Here is a 27,564-nt window from a genome sequence, read left to right as displayed (position 1 = left end):
GGTGTGTGTGTGCGCGCACGTGTGTGTCTGTCTGTCTTTCTAGTCAGAAGAGCATAACTGTGTATCTTGCAGTCATCACTACAATCCCATGAAGTACCAATATTTTGATAGTTCTACATGCCTGCCCATCCATTTCATTCAGGCCTCCCAACAGCTTCTCTCAAACATCCAGTGATGATGTCATCCAGTATAAATTGTTCTGCAGCCTTGTAAAAATCAGACTTGTGCTGTGGCGCTTGCATTAAGTACTGAGTTCTGTAGTTGTTCTTGGGTAGGGGTTCTAATCTCACTGCAGTCAACCTGTGTGTGTGTGTGTGTGTATCTGTCTGTCTAATCAGAAGAGCCACATGACATCCTTCTTACAGAGGAGGGGAAGAAGTCCTCATGTCAAATATGTATGCACACATCATCAAACCGAGCCCTTCCATGAGCCTCTGCAAGCCATCTTAAAACCACTGCATGTGTGTTGGCTAATTCTGTCATGGTGTGGTGCACCTGTCCTATATGAACAGTTGCAGGATGTAATGCAATCAAACACGAATACACATACACATAATAGGCTTTACTGTCTTCTATAACATACATAATAAAGATTTGTTTACAGGGTATGAGAGTGGTTAGGATTTCAGGTGATGTTGACCATTAGCCTAATCATGTCCTGTGACCTTATGAACGGTTGACATGTGCTATATTGAGGTGTGGAAGTACAGTATGGCAACAAAAGTGTCTTACAATCTGTGGTTTGAACTAATGTATTTATGGCCATTGACACCATTGCAGTACATGCTCCTTCTGTAACAGCTGTAGTGATATGCCTCCTGAGAACTGTTGACATGGTATTAATACACTTGTTGTATATATCGGCGGCATATTAGGACATGTGCTTTTGAAGTGGATCCAGATCAACCTTCTACCCAGTTCACATTCCACCATCACAGTGACACTTGCAGTATGAAACAGGTGTGCATGTGTATACATATCATCATTAAATGTTGTGACTGACATCAATATCAAATCATATTATGGTCACATAAGTATTGTCTCATGTGGTTGTTATGCTGTGATATACACAACCAAATGTATCACTTGTTTTGATGCAATTACAGCTTTGTGTAATTCATTGTATATGCAGTTGTATTGTTACTCCCAAGTATTACTGAGGTGTCAGTAGCACCATTTTGTGACTATTAGCATTTTTGTGAGGAAATGATCTGCATGAGCCACAAACAACTGCTGTCTAATGTGTCCTGATATGACATCAGGCCGCTCAAATGCAGCTTGCCCATGAAACACATATAGGCATATGTTGTACAAGTGATGTAAGTATGTGACATTGCTGCAGTTGTATGTCTCCATGCATAGCAACAGTGTGTGGAATGTGATGAATGACCAAGGCTTTATGAAGGTCTTGTCACAAATCATTTATTCCAGTACATGTGAAATGTTAAGTGGAATACACAAGCACAGATCTGTGTGTGGATGGTAGAAGACATACCCACCCAGAGGACATGGACAGTCTGCTACCAGACAGTTTGTATCACGTCACCACTGGCCATCAGCCAAAGTATACATGCAAACATTACTCTGTTATTGTTAGCAGGGCCGCACATCTGTGTTCTCTGTATAGCTAATAACACAGAAGCAATGGGTCCTGACAACATCACAGATTACCTATACCCTGACTTAAAACCTGACATACCAGACAGAGTTAGATCCATACATCAGCACAGCCTCAAGATTGCCTATGTTCCCACAGAGGGGTATACAGCAACCTGCATCCTTCTGACTTGGGGGGACTATCATCTGATGTATGGAGTTATAGACCTATCCTGACTCTCTTCATCTGTGAGATAGTTCTAGGAGTCTTCATGAACCTTCTCTAAAAGGACACCAGGTAATATCCTGACTGTGTACTAAACCCACGTTTGATTTGTTCAGGCTACATCTGTTCAGTGTCTTCATGTGGGTTACCAAGACTACCCATGATGACAGTAGTATCATCCTGTGTAACTTGACTTGGCCAAGGCATTTGACCGAAATCAACAGTCTGATATTACATCAGAAGTGGCCATAAACACCTATGTCACGAAGTGGATAGACAACTGAAACACATATGTGACAAAGAAATATGTTACAGTGTGTGAAGTCACCTCTATCTAGTGTCCAGTGACCATGGCCATACCTCAGGACTCTGCTGTAAGCCCTTTCCAGTCCATTATCTAAGTGTCAGACATCAAAACTGACTTGCACATTTTTTCTCCAACCCAGCTTTGTGGAGGACTGCAAATTGTGGACAATCATTGAATCCAAGTGTGGTATTGGTATAATGCATACAGTATCAACACACACAGTGGATTGATGCCACAGCCATGGGGACATGGTAGATGAAGGAAACTCTTGACAAATTATTTCCATTATGACTGCAAATACACAAGATAATTATAATATGGACAACACGTCAGTATGTGTAGACCAAGTAGTATGCAAACCTGTCAACTAGCCAGGATTGCTCATTATTTCTAATGCAGGCATCACAGCATCCCTCCAAACACCTCCAAGCAGATTTTACATTTTGAGGGAGATGTGCTTTAGTCCCTTCAGAGATTGATGATAAATCATAATAGTTGTACAAGAGTGTTCTTGCAGAACAATCACTGACAATTAACATATGTAATATGGAAGACATGGGATTACTAGTGGTAGTATTCTGATATTGTCCCTGATCATGTATGCTTCTGTCTACTGTCTATGGGCCTGTTACTGTGTGTCCCAATTGGTTCAGACCTATGCGGGCAGTAGATTCATATTCAGGCAACTCATTTTGCACAGCTTCACAATATGCACATAATCCCTATTATATATGCCACTCCTGGTATACGTTTAGTCCATTGTTCGTGTCAGGATGCTTATAGCAAAACATATCTTCTCCATTGATATGTCACCATGTGTGACAGTCACATATACTATACAATAACTGTATAGTCCATACTGTGCCATATCAATATATGATTACTGTTCATGCTTCAACTGTCTTCATTGACATGCCCTCATCTGCTGTACATTACCATGTTTCACCTGTTCTATTCCCCTGTGTTCATTCCTACAATTCATCTGTCTCTCCCTTTTCAGTGTACACACTTCCTATGACTATTTATATATAATGCAGTCTATGTACCCTTACTGATCATTTACCTAACTTTTATTCAGTATGCCTGACACAGGTTTCCACACTATTCTGCACTGTATACACTTCCATGTCATGTGTTAGAACTATATACATTGCTTTATTAACAACCCTGGTCATCATTGTGGCTTTCCGTGCAATCCTGCAGACCTAGTTTTCCTGTAGGTAAACAGGTATATGTGTCTGCAGGTGTTCATGTTGCTTTACACAGTTTCCTGGCTGGCACCACTGTTATTGGCCAGAAAACCATGCTTGTTTACATTTAAATTCTGTGCACAGCATGCATATGTAATTAGCGTAGCTGCTTACCATGCAAACACGTAAACTCCATGTGGGCTTTGCGATAAGCCTACATGGAGTTTATTAAATCCCCAGAATTATCATTTTCATCCTATGCACTCAGAACCTCATCAGACTAAAAATGCACTCTTCATTGCTTTATACACTTTTTGTTTCACCTGAGTTTTGTTTGTCAATCAACACTTGTTCTAAAACCAAAAAAATGTTAAATTAAAAAAAAAATTGAGACATCTTGTAAAATGTTTTGTATAACATTCAAAAACATAAGATATAAAATTCACAAAATATTAAATTAATGGCAACCAATTTATCCCTTTCAAAAATTGTCTATTTTACTCACTTGTATTTCATTATCTGAGCTTTCTTTTTCATAATTCAGTTTTATGCTAATTTATTTGCACCCGATGCTTTGTAAACACCCAATCACAGCTGCAATTATATTTCTCTCTTGCCTAGTTCTAACTCTTTTCCCAATTATCTTACTTTCCTTAAACACTATCAAGGCCGAAAAATATTTTTTGTGAATGTTCAAAAAACAAACTGCCTTACTGGCATATGGGTAGTGCTCTGCTAACCAGTCTCTTGGTAGCCAGTCAAAAGTCAGAACTCATCTCCTTGCCTGTCTGTGGCTGTGATGGATTAATCACCTGCACGGACAGATACTGCCTTTTAGGCCCATATACAGGACCCATCCAGTTTTCAAGTACTGCCTTTTAGGCCCATATGCAGGACCCATCCAGTTTTCAAGTGCCATACCAAGAGAAGGATCTGGTTCTAACTCTAAACTTTACAGCTGCTGAGCTCAGATAATCACCCCTTCTGTTTTTTCATTTCCTCCCTCTCCCTTTTCTTTCAGTGCTTGAATAGTGTATTTTGCTGCCTTGACTTTTTTTTTTCTATTAGAAATGTTTTATATATGCATCTGTTTTTACTTTGACTTGCACAGTAAGGCCTGTTGATTTAAAAGCTTCATTTGGAAGTTTTGACATAACTTGCTGATATTGCAGTTTTTCTTTGTGGTTATAATTATGTGAGGTAACTGAGCAGGATTACAGCATTTTAGATTATTTTTTTCTTTAAATCACAATTTGTGTCATTTTGTATGTTAAACATTTCTGGCATGAACTTTTTTTTCATCAGTTTCTGACTTATTTTTGTACATTATTATTTTAGGCTCTATTCATTCATTTTGACTGAAACTAGCCTTTTTTAAAATAATTATGTGACTTTTGTGCATGTATTTTGTGACTGAAACTGTTATTTTATTCAGTTCAGTCTTTAGAATAGTAACCTCTGGAGAAATAGACTTCAGATTGCTTTTGCTGCATTTTGTATGTTAAAACATTTCTGACAGAAATTTTTCATCAGTTTATGATTTATTTCTTGTCTAGTACTGTTTTAGGCTGTATTTATTGATTTGGACTGAAACTAGCCTTTATTTTTCTTTCTTACAAAATCAGGGGCCTTTTGTGCATGTATTATGTGCTTTGAACTTGTGTTACTGAAAATACTGATGTGAAGTTGTTCTATCTTGCCTCATTCTCACTGATGGGTTCGGAGACGATCCTCTGCTCTGACTTGGCTAGATGCCAAAGTTCGAGGTCTTCAAACAGCTTGTGGCCTACTCCCGATCCCATGATGCAGTAGTGCTTCCCTAAGATCTCGTTTGCTGCTGCATCAGATCGGGTGTTCATCGAACAGCTCTGGCCAGTATTGTGAAAACATTTTTGAAATTTTTCTATATAAAAATTTTTTCTTAGTGTTGGTTATTAGATTAGACTTAGGTACTTGAGACACTTGGTCTTTTTTTGATAGTTATAATTTAGTTTAGAGTGCATTTTTATCTGTTTTTTGAGGCTGTTTATTTCTAGGCCTATGTATATATCCTGAGACTAGTTAATTAAAATAACTTTGCTCCATATCCTTTCTTCTTTAACTAGAAAGTCCAGTTTTTTATTAGTGCATTAGTAGTTCTATTTATACTGTTAGCTGAACTTGTATGTTATTCAGCCCTGTGGTTTTGTTAGGGTTGTATAATTGTTGTTCTTTGAATAACGTTGTGTTTCCTAGTTACTATAGCAGTTATCATCGTTTAGTCTTGGACCCTCTTTTATTGGGGCAATTTTTTTGCTATATATTACTGTTGTTGTTACAGACTGTGTGCTGTGGTGTTATACATTTATATTTGATTTGTAGACCTCTAAAATTTTCTTCTTTGGAGCTATTACTGCTGATAAGAGTGATTTACCGTGTCTGAAAAGGCTAAATCTGGTTTCAAGAAATGTCCGAAATGTGGATAGAAGATGTCTGTCACAGATGGGCACATAAACTGGGTTTGTTTAGGTGAGCTTCACCTTCAAGAAAATTGTGCCATCTGTCACTCTTTTAGCTCTCGCGTTCTTCATGAAAGCAAAAGTAAACTAATGGCAAGAAGTCTATTAAAATCTTCCTTTCAAGAAGCCTTGGAAAAGGACAAACCCACTAAGTCTTCAAAAACTTTATCTACCAATTTGTCTTTGGAGTCGGAGCCGAAAAAGGGCTCATTGATTTATAAATCTAGCAAGACTGCCATCTCTGCTCCTAAGCCTATGGAATCTGCGGTAATTGTCAGTAGGAGCCGGTCCCCAGTATTGGAGCCAGTATCTCCCACTTTAAAATCTCTGATTTTGCAGTCTGAGACTTCATCTATTGCTTCCTGGTCCTCAAGACTATCGGATAAGGATGTGGATCAAGTGGTGCAGAGACTTTTGCAGTCACAGGCACTAGCAAAGATTCTGTCTGGTTTGACCCTTAGGGCCTCGGAACCGACTCAGACCCAACCCATTTCTTCAGTTCCTCCTCCGATTCGACCCCAAGTTTTGGAGCCTGAGTATTCGGAACCGATGATTGTGGAACCACCGGAGCCGACACCCCTGGAACTTTCCGTTCCGAGTACTCTGACCTCTTCACTACCTACCTTAGAGGAGCCAACACTCGCCGGTCGGGTCCAGAGAGAATAGTCATACCGATCTTTTGGTGCTGACTCTGCCTCTTGGGGCCTCAGCCCGGGTGAGTTCAGCACCAACCTCGGGCTCAGAGCCCCCAGCTTCGGTGCTACGGAGACTGCCTCTTTCTACAGATCCAGGCGTCTCTTCGGATCGGAGCCATGGGGCTTTCGATGCTATGAAGAGTGTTCCCCTCGGGCACCCTTGTCATCAGTACCAGCAATCTCCTCCCCTAAAGTTTCTGTGTCTGCCTCTGCTTCACTGATCCCTCAAATGCGTAGAGACCCGGAGTCTCAGGTCCCCCCATCGAGTGAGCCCTGTTCTTCTGGGACCTCCCCAGAAGCTCCCTCTGAGGAGGTTCCCAGGAGGAGAATTTGCAAGAAGCAGCATCAGGATTTCATTACATCAGATACTGACTTAGAGGAGTCAGAAGAGTCCCCACAGTCCCCCTCTGAAGATCTCTTTTGGTGATATTTTAGAAATCCTAAAGCAAAGAGGTGGCTGGAATCCTCTTAACCCTACTGGTGATGAGTCAGTGCTCCTGAAGGCTTTTGGGTCTCAACTCTCCACCTCTTGGGTGACTCTGCCTTTTGATGAGTTGATGGACCTTCTCTCTCGAAAGGCGTGGGAGTCCCCGGATACCATAGAAACAATCCCTGGGAGGTCTAATAAATTTTTAACGCCACCTCAGGACAAGGCTTTCCTTACCAAAGGAGTAACTGTTGATGCTATGGTGGTGGCGGTGGCCACCAAAAAGGAGTTATCGGAGAACTCCACATCTGTCCATCCTCCTAATAGAGATTCTAGGATCATGGACAGATACAGAAAGTGCATATTGAGTTTAGCAGCCTTTACTCTTTGATCCCTGAACTATCTCACACATTTTACCAGACTACACAAAGATCTCCTTAAGGAGTTGGGAGATACTCTGCCAGGTGCTGTAGCTGTGGGGATCTCAGAGAAGGTAACCTCCCAGCTTGCTACCCTAAATTCCCTCATAAACTCTTCTATGCATCTGATTTTATATGCAGCTGATGGAATGAGTAGGGCAGCAGGTACAGGAATTGCTCTTAGGAGACACTCCTGAATGCACTTATGTTCCTTTGCGCAGCCCTACAAGTCCTCCTTTGTGAACACCCCCTTTGATCATTCCTCACTTTTTGTACCGAAAGTGAAGGAAACACCAGGTATGGCAGAATGGAAAGACTGCCACGGGACTCCATTTTTCCACCCCTACTAGACCTTATTCTAAAGGTAGGAATAGTGGGAAAATGTTGTTTTGCAAAGCCCAAGGAGCTTTCTTTGACACACGTGATTAAGCCCCCTCTAGAGGCAGAGGAGGGGGCAATAATGGGAGAAGCCGTCCACGCAGCAGAGGGGGCCCGCAAAATCTGGGTGACCGGGATCAGTTCTTTGAAAAGCCGTACCAGCGCTCCTGAAAGGATGCCAGTCTGTCCATCTCTGGAGGCAGTCAGGGGACATTTGCACCCAGACACCTGGCAAAAAAATCACAAAAGATCATTGGGTACAAAGCATAATATCAAGAGGATACACCATTCCCGTTACTACCCCTCCACCCCCTGTGAAAAAAATCCCAGACATTCCACCCAATCACGGAACAGGCAGCCATAGAGATTACAAGGTTGCTAGAAAAAGAGTCATCCAACCAGTCTCAGTACATCAGAGAGGATCCGGAACTTACTCAAGGTTCTTTTTAGTTCCAAAGAAAACAGGGGACTGAAGACCAATTTTGGATTTCAGCAGATTGAACAAATCTGTCAAAAAAATAAAGTTTCGGATGGTCACGCTACAGTCTATACTTCCTTTTCTAGGGAAAGATGATTGGATGTGCTCAATAGATCTCCAGGGTGTGTACTATACCCATATAAAGATGGCCAGACTATCCAGGGATCATCTGCGCTTGCGGCTGGGAGCCAGTCACTTTCAGTTTCGAGCTCTGCCCTTTGGTCTCACTACAGCCCCAAGAGTGTTCTCCAAATGCATGGCTGTAGTCACAGTTCAACTGAGGTGTTTCCATATTTAGACGAATGGCTCCTCATCGGCACCACCAAGCATCAACTCGTACAAACAAGGAAGACAACTTTAGATCTTTGCAGTCGATTGGGGAGTACTGTAAACTGGGACAAATCTGCTTTACAGCCATCCAGATGTGCCATCTTTATAGGAGCAGATCTCGACAGTTTCCATGACCATAAAACTTCCAATGGAAAGAGTGGTGAGCCTTTGACAACAAGTTCTGGACCTCATCCCCAAACAGAGAGCCCCAGTTTCAGTAGTGCTCAAATTACTAGGGACCATGGCTGCAGCCGTTATTGCCATTCCATCAGGCCGAATGCACATGCGGATACTGCAATGGCTGGTTTTCACACAATGGTCTCATCAGGAATTTCCAATGTCTCACCACATTATAACAACAAAGTCATGCAAGAGGGATCTTCTTTGGTGGCTGACCTCTCCTCAAGTGACAATAGGATGTCCCTTTGTTCTTCCAACCCCAGTTTCCACTGTGACCACAGACGCCTCCCTGATGGGGTGGGGGGGCATTTTCAGGGAAGGACAGCCCAAGGCACATGGGAGAATCACGAGGCTCATTTGCATATCAATGTCCTAGAGATGAGAGCGGTACTTCTAGCGTTGCAGTCCTTTCAAAACTTTCTACCTGTAGGGACTATTTCAGTACAGACGGACAACATGTCAGTGGTCTGGTACATAAACAGGGAGGAACCAGATCATACCCCTTATGTCGAGAGGCCTTGAGAGTATGGCAGTGGGCAATATCCACCCAGCACTTTCTGATAGCAATGCACATTCTGGGGAGGTCCAATGTGATAGCGGACAAGTTGAGCAGAGCAATATTGTCTCTTCACGAGTGGTCCCTGAAAGAAGTAGGAGCGGAAAGGATATTCCACAGATGGGGGCCAGCCTTGCTGCGACCTCTTTGCACCCCCCACCAACACCAAATGCAGCAACTACTTTACCCTGATCGCCAACTTGGGAGATACCCAAGGGATGCACTTGTAGACAGTTGGCCCCCAGGACTTCTTTATGCCTTTCCCCCATTTCCTCTGATACCCAAATTCCTACAGAAAGCCAGCACTCTGGGAAGGACCATTATTTTAATAGCCCCTTACTGGCCTCATCAAATTTGGTTCCCCTTTTTGCAGCCTCATCTACTGGAAGAACCATGGATTCTGGACCTAGTTCCAGATCTTCAGATGCATTCATCAGGGGTTCTTCATCCTGCAGTTCATGCCCTAAAATTGACAGCATGGTTGCTCCAGTTCCACGAATAGCCAGGTTCCACAATTTATCACCTGCAGCACAAAACATCCTAATTTCTTCTCTTAAATCTTCCACTAGGAAAACTATACCTTAGCAAGTTGAAAAGATTTTCCATTTGGGCTTCAAATAATAATATTGACCCATGTATGGCTTTGATTTCTTCCATTCTAGAGTTTCTGACTAAACTGTTTCATGAAGGAGCAGCTGCAGCAACCCTTAGAGTTCAATTGGCAGCAATCTCTAATTTTCATATTGGTGATCAACAGACTCCCATCATGTCACACAGACTTTCTAAAGCATTTCTTAAGGGTACTTTTAAATGCTCCATGGAATCTCAGTTTTGTACTGTCATGGATCATTTTTACCCCCTTTGAACCTGCATCATCCTGTGATTTGAAATACCTATCATGGAAGACCATTTTCCTAGTAGCTGTTACTTCCACTCAAAGAATTTCAGAACTACATGCCTTGTCCATCAAAGCCCCATACTTGATTTTTCATAATGACAGAGTAACACTGAGAACAAATCCTTCATTCCTACCTAAGGTTTGTTCCGAAACAAATCTCAACTAGACTATAGAATTACCTGTGTTTTTTCCCAAATATACAAAGTGGAACATGTTTCACAAAGTCTGTCCATAGGCAACTTCGATTCTATTTAGACAGGACTAAGTCGGATCAACTTTTTGTCTCCTTTTCAGATTCAATGAAGGGTACTCCTGTGGTAAAAACCACTTTGTCAAAATGGTTGTCAGATTGTATTTCTTTCAAATACAGCTCTACCAAATGACAATAAATCATAAAGTCAAGGCTCACTCAACCAGGGCAATTTCCATATCTTCAGCCTTTCTAGCACGGCTACCTATAGATACCATTTGTGCAGCAGCCACATGGTCCTCACCTCATACCTTTATCACTCATTACAAATTGGATAAGACCTCCAGGGACATGGCCTCCTTTGGATCTATGGTTCTGAGGAATATACTTCCATGAGCCACCCAAGGAGATGGTGCTTGGGACGCTGACCCATCAGTGAGAATGAAGGTGAGATAGAACAACTTCATATAAAGAAGTTATGTACTCACCATAATGTTCCATGTGAGTTGTTCATGTTGCCTTCATTGTTAAGTCCCACCCACCATCTCCCTACCTTTAAAGTCTTGAGGGCTGGGAATTTTAAACAAGTCTTAGTGATGCTTTGTCCTTATCTACGGTATTCTTATTTCAATGCCTATATACTTTAGTTATCAGTATGATTGGGCAAACAAGGTCTGAGGGAAGTACTGATGCATCATGGGATAGGGAGCAGCCCACGAGCTGTTTGAAGACCTCGAGCTTTAGCATCTGGTTGAGTCAGAGCCGAAGATTGTCTCTGAACCCATCAGTGAGAATGAAGGCGAGATGAACAACTCATATGGAACATTATGGTGAGTACATAACTTCTTTTTATTTTCTAAGTGCAGTGTTCAGAATAGCATCCCAGCAGAAATAGTCTTTAGATTGCTATTTAGAGAGAGAATAGTGGGATTTTTCCACCTTTTTAATGGCACCCCCCCCCCCACACACACACACACACACACATGCACACACCATCTACCCCTTGTGCACCCGAAAAGCATAGAATTAACTCAAGAAATATGCCTCTTTGTGCTTTTAACTCAGAGTAGCCTATCTTCGGAAGGTTATTGGACCACTCACCTTCTTTTCCCTCTGTGTTCCCTAGTGTGGTGTTAATACCACAAATATGCATGACACAAAGGTCAGTCATGTCCTCCACAACTGTACCATTGCCTGGTTCAGATATGGGAGAACGAAATTCTTTAGATGCAGGGGAAGTTGAGAGCACAGAATCTGTTGCCATTGTCAATGTATCTCCCTCCGGGATTCTCCCAGTTGTGTAGTATGTGCATAAATGAGACTGATGGCCCACCACATTGCAGACCGACAGTCTCCAACTGTGTTTCACCTCTGAGCTTGTGAAAATGGTTAGATTCATTATTCAGGCTGTTGATTATGGGGGTGCAAAACCAGATTTTGACAAGCATTGGTGCTGTAACCCTCATTCAACCCCCCCCCCCCCCTGGAATCCTGATTTTTGTAGGAGGATCTAGAATCTGAGTTTTCAGAAGTGTCTGAGTCTGATCAGTCTCTTTCTTCTGAAGACAAACAGTTCAGTAACCCAAAGAGATGTTTTCTTTTTCCCATATGCTGACCAGCTTTAGGAATGTATTCTTTTGGGAGCAATCATCAGCCCCCCTCGACCATCTGCAGAGTGTGATCCTTTTGAGGGCGAGGGCCCAGACATGGCCATCTTCCCTCCTTTGATTACTGCATTGGAGGATATTTTTAAGTAAGATTGCAATTCTCCTCTATTAAAAGAATCTATGTCTAATAAGAACTGTGTCTTCTCCAAACCCATTCCCTTCAGAAATTGTAGACAACTGGCTAAAATCCCAGGGAAAGAAGTCAGCAGGGTAATTTCTATGGTGTTAACTGCCAGTGTATTTCTGGAAGTGTATATTGATAATTTATCCCCAAGTTTCCCTTCCATTTACCAAGATAATTTTCAGATGTCTATCTGTTAGAAGTCCCAGCCGTACAAAAACAAGGTACCTAGAGGAGATGTGACAGGATGAGGTTCCCACCAAACCTAACAAGAGGGGTTCCCATCTCTAAAAATATAACCCTCCCCCTTCCAACTTATTACTTTGACAAGAATAGCACCCAGCATTCTCAGGTTCCCCTCTGGGTACCCCAACTCAATAGTTAGCTTTCAACAAGATGAGCTTACCATCAGTGGTTACAGCAAATGGGTGCTCTACTTCACGGGCAAAGGTTTGAAGTGGAAGGAAGGTCTGCCTCCATCCTAGTAAGTTGGCCCCCCCCAACCCCTCCCCGTCAGTCCAGACTTTATTCCCTCTTATATTCTAGACTCGAGTCACATAACTGGTCTCTCCTTTAAAGAGAATGAATGTGTTTTACTCCAAAATCTTACTGGTTCCCAAATGAGAAATGGCTGGGAGACTATATTGGACCTGTCCTTTCTGAATACTTCGTCATGGTCCCCAAGTTCAAAATGCTCACCATGCAGACAGTGCTTCCTCTCCTCCTAGACCGCTGCTTCATGGTAACCCTGAACCATAAGGATTTGTATCGTTGTATGCCATTTGTCATCTCTTCAGGAGATATCGGAGATTTGTTGTGTCAGGTTCCCAGTTCTATATATTTCACTTTGGACTATCCATGACACCTTGACTTTTGGCATTCACCTTTTTCCTTACTTGCACAGCTTGCTGATGTAGAGCCTGTATCTAGGTGTTTGGAATTGCTAGAGAAGGTCTCAAACCTTACTCTTCAGGTAGGGTTTAAGTTGAACCTGTGGAAATCCTGCCTGACACTCTCACAAAGACTTGACTTCCTGCGGTGCTTTTTCAACTCTGACAAAAGAATGGCCTTTATTCTCAAAGACAAGGTCCTGTCTTATCAGATGGTGTTTCAGGAATTCTCCAGGAGGAACTTCACCTCAGCAAGAGAATTCCTAAAAATTCTAGGACGAATGGTGCCCATGATTCTCATGATATCCCTGGCCTGTCTCCACATGTGGAATACTTAATGGCATGTTTGGAATTGTTGGACCCAGCATCTACATTTTTTGGAATCTCCCTTACCAGTGCTGCTGTTCATCACACAAGAGTTAGTGTTTCAGGATCTAGTCTTATGTAAGCTAATGTCTTACATAGATCTGTTCGCCTCCTTTCAAAACACAGCTTGAGAAATTCCGTTCCAGACATCCTTGTAAACATGCTTGAAGGACAGACTCATTCTCATTCCTTTGGACAGGAATGTTACTGTATGCATTCCATACTTTCCACTGATTTGTAAGGTTCCTTTGAAGATTCAGTAATTCAAGCAAAGATCATTGTGGTGACCCCCTTTTGGCACAGGCAACATTGGTTCTTACTTTTATTAGCACTGCTCAAGGGCAGTTCCCACAGACTTCCTCATACTCTGAATTTGCTCACACAATGTTGGGGCAAATGGAGAATCCCAGTTTGGAGCAACAGTAACAACTGACTGCATGGATGATTCATTCTTGACTCTGTTGAGGCACTCATTTTTTGAGGATGAGCAGCAGGTGAAAAAGGTGGCCAGAAAACCTGGTACTAGAAAATCTTTTGTTTACAAATGGATGACATTTTCTAAGTGGTGCCTAAATGGGAGCAGGGGTAACTTTAAGTTAACATTCCTCTGGTCTTGAAATATTTGTGTTAGCTAGTTCTGGGTGGCTTATTGTATGTATCCATTAAGGTGCTTTTAGTGGCCATCTATACTTGTCTGTTAATGGATGCCCCTCTTTCTTCTTCTTCTCTTTTAGCAAAGCAGCTCATGTAAGGAGTACTGTATAAGAGATTCCCTATCAAGCAAATTCTTCCTTTGTGGGATCTCAAGTATGTTTTTAGAGAAATTTACCTTATCACCTTTTGAATCTGCCACTCGGGCTGATCTTAATCTGGAAACTGTTTTGCTTACTGCTCTGATGTCTGCAAGCTGTCATGGTGGGACAACTTTCCTGATTTTCCCCAGGGATAGGGTTGTATTGCACACTAATCCCTTTTTCATGCTTAAAGTATTCTCATAATTCACCCACAATCAGTCCATTAAATCTCCCTGTGTTCTTCCCAGAATCTAAGAATAAGGGAGAAGGGGATACTTCATGCCTTGGATGTGCATTGGCAGCTCAGGTGCTACCTTGACAGAATGAAACCCTTCAGAAAGGCTAAAAGTAATCTTACTTCGTACATAGGGGCAAAGAAGGGTCAACGGATCTCTAAGCAAACCATCTTGTATTGTTTTTGATAAACCTACCATGGCAAGGTGAATCCAGACTAGGTAAAGGCACATTCACCAGGGCCTTTTCCTATTCAGCAGCTTATTGGAGAAGAGTGGGCTCTATAAATATTCTGGAGGCAGCAACTTGGTCCTCTGTCCATACCTTTTGTAAAGCACTACAAGCTGGATGTCTCTTCTAAATTCAGAGCAGCCTCACTTGGACCATTCATGGGGTTCTCCTAGACCCCTTATCTGTCCTCCTACCAGGTTGGGGGCGCTTTGGGAATCTGCCCATATGCCAGTAAGGCAGTGTGTTTGTTGAACGAAGTACAGTTGTGTAAGTCCTTCTTACTTGTGACAGTAGATATTTATGTAACACACTGCCTTACTGTCAATACCCACCCACCACCCCCTTTTTTGGATGCACACAGTTTGGTTTTGAAGTTGCCTTTGAGTTTTGATCAGCGGCATTTTTTTATGTATTTATGTGCTTACTCATTTAAAACAGTAGATATCTCGAAGCGTGTGTTTTCATCTTCTCTTCCTTCTGGGCCATAGAAAATTGAATGAGTCCCGTCTGTGGATCTGAAAAACAGTCCCTGTCCTCGCAGGTGATTGGTCCCTCACACCCACAGACAGGCAGAAGAATGAGGAGTTCTGAGCTTTGATGGACTGCAAGAGATAGGGTAGCAGGGCACTACTACCCATGCGCCAGTAAGGCAGTGTGTTCTACTGACTACTGTTACAGGTAAGTAGGACTTGCACAACTGCACTTATCTTTGCACATCTAAAATGCATTCTAACTATTCTCAATTTTTATGGCATATAATTATCATCAACCCCATTTTTCTACATGGTGTTGAGGTGTTGCTTTAACTATCGCCATCTTTCATTTCCAATTTCCTAACTTCTTCAACCGTAATGCCTGATTGTCACATCTTTTCTGTCACACAATTCATCCCTTTCTTTCCTGGATATCCTTGTTTCCTCTTGCCTTCTTTCAGTCTGTCTCAATTCATCTTTTCTAGATTATCTTCTGCTTGCATACATATGTGCCTGAACCACCATAATGTATTGTCTTTGACCTTCTCTGCAATTGGAGCTATGTGGGCTTCTGCTCGCATATCCTCATTTCTTTGTGTCCCACAGTGTGCATCTCAGGCATTTCATCACCATTGCCTATATCTTCCTCAACTGCTCTGCCTTCACTGTCCAGGTTTCTGTACCATACACTAGTAATGGTCACACCACTGTTTTGTACACCTTACTTTTCAGGTTCTTTTTCATTCTTCTTTTATACACTACTGACATTCTGCTATTTGGCAGCATTTTATGGCATATAAATGATTTCTAATTCTTAAGGAAAAGTTCCTACCAGTTCTGCCTGTATAAAACGAACAGACCCCACTCAGCGAAATAAATGACATTTTCTGAATTACATGTAAACTGTCAGTGTGAGATGAAGAGTGTAAACGAGAATAGTGGTGTCTGTATAAAACAGCTTTATTAACAAAACATATATACAAGCCTGTCCTGACTTTGCCCAACAAAAAATAACAGATTGACTGTTATTGTAACACAGTAAATCTTTGCAGCTTACAAATAAGAATAGTTTATAGTAGTTGTACACCACTCTCTCCAGGCTTCGCTGTCATTCAAAGCAAAAAGTCTGTGGTCTCTGGTAATGAGTAACAGCAAAATAAACAGCATCTTTTCCCAGTTCAGGTAAATGAAGATCACTAGGACTCTGCAGTGGTCAGCCAGTACAGCTGACTGGACTCCTTCCAAAGCTGACAATCTGGTCTCCACACTGCTGTTCAAAAACTCTTCCAGACTCTTCTGGAATCTTTTTCTCTCTCTTTTCTTACTTCTCTGACTTCTGATCTGGGATTTTAAATATTCTGAGGTTGTACCTGAGGGCTGTTTTACGCAGCTACAGGTATTCCCCCATTAAAGGGAAGGTGCGGTACTCCATAAATTTCAGCATTTCATGCAGTGTTAACAGCAGCTCGGATACAGTGTCATACAAAAAAAAAAATCACATTTTTATACCCTAAATGGAAACCATCCTACTATTCATACATATGTTTTGCAGTATGTGGCAATGTTCTTATTGTTAGACATCTTTTGGATTGTGCCAAGAATCTTTGGTCAAAGCCAGTGAGTCAGGGCTCATTGTTACAGAGCATCACTGAACATTTTAACACATTGAGAGAGAAAGAAGTGTTTTTGGTGCATTGAGAGGAAGAGAGAAAAAGGAAAGATTTTTAACTAAGAAAGAAAGTGAGAAGAAATAACAGTGGAGACCATTCTGCTAGTTAACATTATGAACACAATGTGGAGTAACATTTAATTATTTGATATTGGCTTTTTTAGCCATTTGCATAGTATCAGGTTGAAAATGGTATTATCCCTCCTGAGGCATCACTTAAGTAAGACAGGCTTATTAGAGGATACTTAGTTGATTACTAATAAGAACAGCCACAACTGAGATGTTTATCACAATTCATTTGTATTTTTTAACAGCTTGTTCCAGCACTACTGCCTTGCTCGTGGAGGAATGCGTCATACATCTTACACCTGTATCTGTGGCACGTATGTACATTTTTAACACTTGTTATAGGTTTGTTATTACTGAGTGTTAATACTTATGTGAAATAAATGCTTCATTAGCTATTTCTTTTGGTCCCATATCCTCTATATTAGAATGTTGTTATGGAGAGGTACTGGATGTTGGCAGACCACGAAAGTAAGTGGCAGTACTCCAAATAATAGGTGGCACCATTTATTAGGACATTTACAGACTCTTAGGATTGCTTTCAGAAAGTAGCCATTTGAACTCTTATTCACAAATGTTTGTTTCAGGATGAGGCCAGTACTTTAGATACTGCACTGTGATGTGGTTCCATGAATGTCAGCCTTCCCAGAAAATGTCTGTCCTTGTTGGTTTTAATCAGTGTAGAGGCTGTGGTGAAGGGTTTTGCCTGAATGGATTCACAAGATCTTTATCTTTGCTTAGGCCTTTATTATGTACCTATATCAGAAAACTAATATTTAACAGTTACAGCATTTTTTTTACCTTAAACAACCAAGGAAAAAGAGGCTTTATGAATTTATGAAGTTAGGAGCTAATGATTTTCATTGCTGAAAAATATATTCTTAGGAGTTATCTGTCTGAAAGAGTTTTACAAAGTACCACTTTATAGGAATTGGTCAGCATTATCAGATATTCTAGAAGATGTGACAGTAGCTATTAAAAAGTTAATGGTTTAGCACAAATGAAGCCGTAAACAAAATCTGAAAGATTTCCAACACAGTCATTATTCTTCTTCTCATGCAAATAGTTAACGAGTTGTAGCTGAGATAATTAGTACCCTGGGCAATGCCCACAAATTCTGTCCCCCAACCAAAGTTCAGAGCCAAAAAAAGATCTTCAGCCAAAGCTGAAAAGCATAATTAAGTGGCTGTTTAAATATAGAGCAAGCATGCTTTTACTTTCAAGCAAGATCAGTTTGTGTGTATTTAAAGCCACCAGTCATGCCTTCTAACTGTCTTCCTGTAAGTCATCTGTCCCCTTTGCTTCACTCTTGCTATGGTCTTGTAGTTGGCATTCCTTCCTTCCAGAAGCTACAGAACTGCTCCCATTGTAGATTCCAATATTAAGGAAACAGTAGCCCTAACAAGAGAGACATAGGACTGAGGAGTCTTTTCAGGATATGTACTTCAACTGGTAATATCCTAGGCAAGTAGCCACTGTTTGTCATGAAACATATATTTTCTGTTCTTTTGTAAGTATGTTGGCTGTTGAAGGCCAATGTGATTAGAAAGAAGAGATCACTGACTACGATGAGATGATATAGCTTTTCTGATTGTCGATAGGTACTTTGCTGTTGCATAAAATATTGCAAGAATTAGCCTTAAAAGTCTTCACAAATCATGTACTATTTCAATCACTTGTAAGACAGTCATGGAAAATTATACTTTTATGATTGAAGGGACTTCTTCATTTTTAAATTTTCCATCTCTTATGGAAATGCACAAATCATTTACCTGCCAACTACTGTTTCAGCATTACCCGGTTATGGATTTGTGGCATGCAACTCTCCCTTTATTAAAGTGTTTGCCTACATTTCACATCTGATTTAGCAAGCCTCATTTTGGAATTCCCAACCTGGTGTCCTAGATTTCTATATAAAAACTATGTATTAACTCATACTGGCCGCTTTCTTGTATCTTCTTAATTTGACAGATGTTAGACATTTTGAAAGGATGAAAGAAGTTTGCATTTATTCCATTGTTTCTTCTAATTATAATGAGATACTCGCTGCTTTGCATGAATGGTTTGAACTGTATTTTATTACAATTTTTAGGCATAAAGCAACATTAAGTCTATGTAGTCTGCCCTTAAGTGCAATAATAAGCTGCTTTACCTCCATCCCTCTCTTAACCTTCACCCTTTGTCTGTCAGCCCCATACTCTTCTGAATGCCTGCATGGATTCCCTGTCTGCCACCTATTCCAGCAGTCCATTCCATGGATTCACAACAACCTTCTTGATAGACTAATACTTTCAGGATCTGGGGAGTAATTGGTGCATATAATTTGCTCCCCAAGCCCCCAGTCATCTTTCTGTTTAGGATGACATGTTTACATTTCTGCACATGGCCTTGTGCACCCATATCAAATCAAATTCCCTCCTCATCTCTACCTTTCTGTTGTTCCTGTTTAGGATGATCTTTTTACATGGTTTTATGTACCTACATCATGTCCATCCTCCTCCCCATCTCTCCCTTCCATTTCTATTTAGGAGGATCTACTTGCATGGCCTTGTGTGAGCACATAATGTCCAGCCCCCTTCCTGCCTCTCTCTATCATCTGCCCCAAATATCTTTCTGGGCTTTCATCTGGGCTGCTACTAATAGCCTGATCTCCTTTTCCTTATGTGGTCCAAAACAGTGTACAGTACCCAAGATGTGAGCCATCCAGGGCCCAGAAGAAGAGCAGCACCGTTTTTTTGTTGTTTTTTTTTTGGGGGTCTGTCCTTGTGAGTATACACCTCCAAACATTCTGATGGTTAACTTCTCACTCTACTCCAAGTAGTCCACTTCAGGTGTAACGGACACCCCCACGTCCTTTTCCTGCACTGTTACCATCATTTCCACTCCCCTCTGCTGATCCTTTCTAATTGGGTTGTCATGGATGTATTAAACATCAGCTGCTACATTTCTGTCCACTTGGTTAGCTTTTCCAAAACCCCTCACCCTCCACTGCTGCATGTATCCTTGTGTCATCAGCAAATCGATCATGTTCTCTCTTCCCTTAAATGCATCTCAAACAAATGCAGTGAACAGCATTCCACTCAAGACTGTCATTGTGCTGCACTTTACTAGAATCTTTCCTTATTCCTGACACTGTCATGAGCCTGAAGTCTTCATTAGCTGCTCCCTGTGGGTGGAACAAAGATTATATAGCCTGGTGACTGGATTCATGCAGAGGCTGGAGCAGATACAAAATTCAGCTTTGTTATGAAATTGTCAGGTTTTACAGTTTGCTGAACTCCTTCTGACATTTTTTGAATTGCAGGATGCTGACCAAGTGGAATACAAGAATATCCGGTACACCCAGCACTAAATTTTAATGTGTAAATAAATATATATAAATATAGATCTGAAGTAGGAGATTCATTTGTCTGCAACCTGTGGGTTATGGATCCGACATCGGATCCGAACCGGCATGGTTAACCAGCTATGGATCCAAGCTCTCAGCTCCTCCCCTCACCCATAATGCCCTGCTCTCCCTACATGACCTCAGATCTTGTTTGCCGCACTGGTGACCAGATTTGTGTTCCTAAGCTCTTCAGCTAAGTGCAGTTTTTCAGTGTTTAAAGTGTTAAATTTTTGAATTTTTGTGTGAAAGTTTAGGTTTCCCTATTACTTAATTATACTTTGTGTTTTAAATTTAATTTTACTCATCCCTCCCCTCGCTGGTAGCGTAGTGTGTGTTTGGGCCTGTTGTGTGGTTTAGTTACTTTTGCTTTAACTTTAGTTTAAGTAACTTTTGGTATTTGGGATGTCTGAACAACCCAAAGCTGTGTTCTCCAAGTGCTCCGAGTGTGGCCATAAGCTTTCCCCTGCTGATGGCCACACTCGGTGCGTTAGATGCCTTGGGGTTGAACACCTCACTTCTGGATGTTCCATTTGTGCAGGGTTCAACCCCAGGGCATTGAAGGAACGGAGGTCCAAGCTTGACTTGGCGGGTCTTTTGCCCCCGGACTCGGCTCCGGCCTCCGCTCCTTCGGGGGTAACCGTTTCAACGGTTGTCTCCTCTCCGGCTCCCCCTCCTCCTCCTGTGACTCAACCTCCCTGTAGTGGTTCGGAGGAGAGGGAAGCTAGAAAGAAGGACCGGAGGGAGAAGCACCATAAGCGGCGGGCCGAGACCTCTGTTTCGGCCCCGCCAGCCAAGCGGGCTTCTCCCCCGGCCTCCTTGTCTGCTGGTTCTCCCCCTCCTCGGCTCTGGTCACCTGTGTGTTTTTCACTGGGACCTGAGGAGGAGGAGACCCGATCTCCGTCGAGGCTATCCAGGAGGCACTCTAGGCCTTCCTCGGTAGCCTCGTCGAGATCGACCTATAGCCTGTCAGACGCTGATCTGGACCGGATGATGAGAAGGTTCATCCAGGCCCAGATGCAGATGGGAGTGCTCTTGCCTCCCCCCCTCTGGGGGGGAGCTCGACCCCTTTCTTTAAACCAATTGCTCCTTCTCCGACCCGCTACCCGGGTTCGGAGCAGTTGGAGCCGAGCAGCTTCGGAGCCGGGGGGTGGGTCGGCGCCGATAGTACTTGGTACTTCGGATCCGACCCTGCCCTCGAGTGCTTCAGATCCGACCTCTCGGAGCCTGGATCCGAGCTTCGGATCCGGGGGTATCAGTGCTCCTTCGGCACCGTCTGTGTCGGAGCGCACTATCCCTTCGGATCCGAGAGCTTCGGTGCCGGCTCCGATCCACTCCTCGGATCCGAGGGGGAGCCGATTGTCGGATCCTTTGGTCGAGGTCGGCTCCCCTTCGGCTTTTGATGTAGTGGAGAGGGCCCTGTTGAGGGTCTCCGGACTCCCGGCACTTGCTTCGGCTCCGTCCCGTGCTCCATCTGCACTGGGTCAGGCTTCCACCATCCGGCCCTTGGGACAGCCCGCTCCTTTGCCCCAAGCTGTTCCCCTGGAAAAGGTTACTGTTTGCGAGGAGTCCTCTGACAGCCCCCCGGAGGATATTCCCCGCAAACATACGTGCAAAAGGAGGCACATTGACTCCCCTGAGTCTCTCACAGAAGACACGGACTTGGAGGAAGGGGAAGGCTCCCCAAGGTCACCCCCCGAGGATGTCTCATTTGGAGACATCATGGAAATGCTCCGCATAAGGGGGGGGTGGTCTGCCCCCAAGTCTTCCTCGGACGAGTCCGTGTTCTTGGAGGCATTTGAAGCGGGCCCGTCTACCTCTTGGGTGTCCCCTCCTGCCGACCCCCTGGTGGACCTCATTACCACCAGGGCGTGGAAGGAACCGGACACCGTGGAGCCAATCCCAAAAAGGCCCGACCGTATTCTCAGTCCCCCGGCTGACCGTGCCCATTGGAGTAAGGGGCCTCCGGTAGATGCCATGTTGGCGGCCACCAAGAGGGAACTTGCTCAGGAGAGTCCCTCAGTCCATCCTCCGAGCAAGGAGTCTCGGATGATGGACCGCTTGGGGAAGCGGATGTTTAGTTCAGCGACCTTCTCAGTGAGGGCGCTGAACTACCTGGCACATGTGATTAGGATGCAGCACGATCTTATAAAAGAATACGCTGCATCCCCCCCAGAGTCCATGTCGGAGGAGGACAAAGTGCTGCACTCCACCCGTATGGCCACTCTCAGGTCCGTCACTAATACCTCTATGCGGCTACTATCCCATGCTACGGAAGGTGCCGCTAGACCCGCAGGGGCAGGCCTAGTTACTAGACGTCAGGCTTGGCTCCGTCATTGCGATTTCTCGGAGCCCTTCAAGGCGTCATTTGCGAACGCCCCTTTCGATGGTTCTGCCCTCTTTGGCAAAACTGTTCGCGACACTTTGACCCAGAGCGAGAAGGACGGGAAGATGCTGTCTGCCGTCTGAATCCGCTTCTCTGCACCCCAGAGGCCCTATTCTAGGAACCAAAAGGGTCAGAAGAAGATGTGGTTCCAGAAGTCGCAGCAATCCCAGCCTGCTCCGGACAACCAGTCCTTCCGTGGCAGAGGAGGACAGGGAGGACGCCGCCCTAAGGGCAGAGGGGCTCCCAGGAACTTCGGGTCCAGAGAACCCTTCTCTGAACGGCCCGCGCAGCAGCCCTGAGGGGTTGCCCGGCTGCTCCACTCTGGAGGCAGTCGAGGGACGTTTTTCGGAGCACCTAGCGGCATGGGAGTCCATAACATCAGACCGCTAGGTTCTCCAGATCATATCCAGAGGATACCGTATCCCCTTTCTTCACTTGCCAAAATTGAAGTCCCTCCCCGACGTTCCACCCGGTCAGTGGGAGGCCGCTTTGGCAGAAATTGGCCATCTGCTAAAGAAAAGAGCCATCCAGCCCGTCCCCAGACCAGATTGGATTAGGGTTCTACTCCAGGTTCTTTTTAGTGCCAAAAAAGACTGGGATCTAAGACCAATTTTAGACCTTTCTCTTTTGAACCTGGCAGTTCCCAAGGAGAAATTCGAATGGTTAAATTGCAGTCTATTCTCCCCTTCTGGGAGAAAACCACTGGATGTGCTCCATAGACCTCAAGGATGCGTGCTACCACATACTAATGGACAGGCGCTCCAGGAGGTTTCTCCGCTTCGGCTGGGAGCCAGTCACTACCAATTCCGGGTCCTTCCCTTTGGTCTCACCACAGCCCCAGGGTGTTCACCAAAGTATTAGCAGTGGTAGCGGCCCACCTGAGGCTTCAGGGGGTGCAGGTCTTTCCTTACCTGGACGACTGGCTTCTCACCGCCCCAACAAGGCATCTACTTCTCTTGGCGCGAGACTCCTTTCTCCATCTTGCTCCACGCCTGGGCATCACGATAAACACAAAAAAATCCAACCTAGCACCCACGCAGCTCATAGATTTTATAGGTGCCAGGTTAGACATGAGGAGATTGAGAGCCTTCCTCACAGCGGACAGAGTGCAAAGTCTGCAGCTCCAGGTGCGGGCCATTCTCCACTCAAGCTCAGTTCCGGCGGAGTTGGTCCTGAGGGCCCTAGGGTCCATGGCGGCAGCGATTGCGCTTCTTCCTCTCGCCAGGTTCAATATGCGTATCCTTCAATGGACACTCATGGTTCAGTGGTCGTATCTTGCTCTTCCTATGCATCATCCCATTGCGATCAGCAAAGCGTGCAGGCGGTCCTTCCTGTGGTGGCTACACTCTCCAGATCTCCACGGAGGCCGCCCCTTTTGTGCCTCTCCCCCTCTCGCCACGGTGACCACGGACGCCTCCCGCCTCGGGTGGGGGGGGGCATTTTGCAGGCCGGACGGTCCAAGGCACGTGGGACGATTCAGAGACCTCGCTGCATATCAATGTTCTAGAGATGAGAGCAGTGCTCTTAGCGTTGCTAGCACTTCAGGACTTTCTTCCCTTGGAAACAATTGCGATTCAATCGGACAGCATGTCTGTTGTCTGGTATATCAACAAACAGGGAGGAACCAGGTCTTACCCCCTTTGTCGAGAAGCCATGAGAGTGTGGGAATGGGCAATCTCCACCAACCGCTTTCTCATAGCAACGCATATTCCGGGTCGGTCCAACATCCTGGCGGACAAACTCAGTCGCACCATTCTCAACCCCTACGAGTGGTCTCTCAATACTCGGGTAGCTGAACGCATCTTCGCACAGTGGGGAACTCCTTGTTGCGATCTTTTTGCGTCTCCCTCAAACACCAAATGCAACAGTTTTTTTGCCCTGATACCTCCTCCCGGAGGTTCCCCAAGAGACGCTCTGGTGCATGCTTGGCCACCCGGTCTTCTTTATGCTTATCCCCCCTTGCCTCTGATGCTCCAAGTTCTTCAGAAAGCCTCTCGGTTGGGGTGCAGAATGATCCTCATTGCTCCTTTTTGGCCTCGACAGATCTGGTTCCCCTTCCTAAGGTCTCACTCGGTGAATCCTCCTTGGATTCTAGATCCCATTCCGGATCTGATTTCTCATCCATCCCACTTATCTCCTCCGAACCTGGACAACCTCAAGCTGACCGCTTGGCTGCAGTTCCACTCCTGATCAGGACTCCCGGTATTTCGTCCCCTGTTAAGGCCATCCTGGTGGCAGCTCATAAGCCATCCACTAGGAAAGTCTACCGTAGCAAGTGGAAGCGGTTCTCTTCGTGGGCGGAGCAGCAAGGCCTAAACCCCTTCACAGTTCCTCTCCCTCTGGTGCTTGACTTCTTAACCACTCTCTTTAATGATGGTGCCAGCAGTTCCACGGTCAAAGTACAACTTGCGGCAATTTCTCATTATCACATTGGTCATGACTCCAGTCCACTGATGTCTGCCAAATTGTGTAAGATTTTCCTTAAAGGTACTTTTCTTCTCAGGCCCCCTATAAAGCAAGCGGTTCCTCCTTGGGACCTTTTCTTAGTTCTTCAGGCCTTGACCCCCCCCCCTTCGAACCGGCGGCTACGGTAGATCTGAAATTCTTATCTTTCAAGACCGCCTTCTTAGTAGCCATTACTTCGGCCAAGAGAGTCTCAGAGCTTCAAGCATTATCAGCTAAACCTCCTTACTTGGTCTTTCATCCGGACCGGGTTTACCTCAGGACCAACCCGTCCTTTCTCCCTAAGGTAGCTTCTGAAGCAAACATTAATCAATCCATTAACCTCCCTGTTTTCTTCCCTAAATATCAAAACAAGGGTGAATACAAGCTTCATTCCTTAGACGTTCACAGGCAACTTAGATTTTATCTAAACAGAACTGCTGGTCATAGGCAATCCGACCAGTTGTTCATTTCCTTTGCTAAATTTAATTTGGGCAAGCCAATTTCCAAAGTCTCATTATCTTGCTGGATTTCACAATGTATCTTACTAGCTTATCAAGCTTCGGGAAGGCCCGCACCGGAGGGTGTACATGCCCATTCAACCCGGTCAGTCTCTACCTCAGCAGCCTTTAAGGCTAGGATTCCTCTAGATGATATTTGTGCAGCAGCCATGTGGGCTTCATCTCATACCTTTATTTCCCACTACAAGTTGGATCTTACATCTAGGGGTAGAGCATCCTTTAGCTCCGCGGTGCTCCGGAATATCCTTCCATGATGGCCGCCCAAGATTCAGGTAGCTGGGGACTCTGTCCCACAGGTTGCAGACAAATGAATCTCCTACTTCAGATTTAGAAGTTATGTACTCACCATAACGTTCCATCTGAGTAGGTGTATTCATTTGTCTGCAACCATCCCGCCCTCCTATCCCCCTGGCCTTTCAGTTTCCTGCATATGTTGTGTTACCCTTTTCAGGGTGTTTATGCTGTTGGCAAACTCGATCTGAGGTCATGTAGGGAGAGCAGGGCATTATGGGTGAGGGGAGGAGCTGAGAGCTTGGATCCATAGCTGGTTAACCATGCCGGTTCGGATCCGATGTCGGATCCATAACCCACAGGTTGCAGACAAATGAATACACCTACTCAGATGGAATGTTATGGTGAGTACATAACTTCTAAATATATGCACAGGGTTTGACAGATTAGACAGCACCAGTTCCCAAAACAGTACCAAGAACATAGGCATCACACAAGCAGTTACAAAAGAAATGAGTTCAAGACCCAATCCACTGACAATCTAGCTACCAGTAGATAGGAATCAAACTCATGAAGATTGCACAAACTTCTTAAAGGATATAAAAAGTGTACACACCCCTGTTAAAATGCCAGGTTTTTGTGATATAAAAAATGAGATCACAATAAATCATTTCAAAACTTTTCTCACCTTTAATGTGACCTATAACCTGTACAATTCAATTGAAAAACAAATGGAGTAGGGGAAAATATATAAAAAATAAAAAAGTACAATAAGCTGGTTGCATAAATGTGCACACCCTTAAACTAATATTTTATGTGTACACACCTTTAAACTAATACTTTGTGTACACACCCTTAAACTAATACTTTGTTGAAGCACGTTTTGATTTAATTACCGCATTTAGTCATCTTAGGTACACACCTGCTATCAATTAAAGAGACTGATTTAACCCTAAATAAAGTTCAGCTGTCCTAGTAGGATTTTCCTGACATTTACTCAGCACCGTGGTATAAGCAATGTATAAAGCATCTGGGACAAACAATAGAGCTGAGTGATGTGGTTTGGTGCAGTAGCTCTGCTATGTGATTTTCAATATGTTTGAGTGTGCAGTGCTGCCCATATGCACATACCACACTCTGTTAAAAAAAGGAAGCGACTTCTCTCACAGAGAGAGAGAATCCAGATTCACTTCACCAACAGGAAAATTTCATCATCCTTATCACACCTCCACTCTAAATAAACTAGTTTAATATTCAGATCTGATAAAATGGCAAAATAATGCTTGCATAAAATTAATTAACCAGATGCATTACAAGAGAAAATATCCAAGAAGCATTGCCATAGGGAAGGGTGGGTCAAGCAAGACTCATCGCTGGGTACCCTCTTGTAGGGGATACTTAGTCTGACAGATTAAAGGTTGTCATTAAAGGATTGCAATCATGATCACTTCTTAGACAGCATTTGACAGGGAGATCGTTTGCCAGCCATCTAGTAAGAGATACCAGTTATGATCAATAAATGAGGGCATACCAAGCTGTCTTTTGTTTTAATGGTTTGGTGGTGAGGGGCACCAAATACGTATGCTAGTCAAATTTTCTACAGCTGTGCCAAGAAAGTCTAGGTCATTATTGGGGATAGACTATCTTTTAGTTTAATGCAACAGAACTCTGAGATGCCATCTGAAAATATATATCAGATTTAAATGCGTGTAAAACTGTG

At 43.8% G+C, this 27,564-nt stretch overlaps 1 protein-coding gene across 1 annotated transcript in view; it reads left to right on the top strand.

The window, feature by feature from the left end:
- Window positions 1-27,564, top strand: part of PEPD (peptidase D) — a 699,082-nt gene that overhangs the window by 412,463 nt on the left and 259,055 nt on the right. Inside the window, exon 10 of the mRNA XM_044081883.1 lies at window positions 17,128-17,196. Within this exon, the coding sequence (XP_043937818.1) occupies window positions 17,128-17,196 (69 nt within the window). The remainder of the gene's footprint in view (window positions 1-17,127; window positions 17,197-27,564) is intronic.

Source organism: Protopterus annectens, chromosome 8.part1 (genome assembly GCF_019279795.1).
Source record: "Protopterus annectens isolate FY-2018-M chromosome 8.part1, PAN1.0, whole genome shotgun sequence".
In the NCBI taxonomy this organism is placed as follows: Eukaryota; Metazoa; Chordata; order Ceratodontiformes; family Protopteridae; genus Protopterus; species Protopterus annectens.
This window is presented reverse-complemented; position numbering and strand designations above follow the sequence as displayed.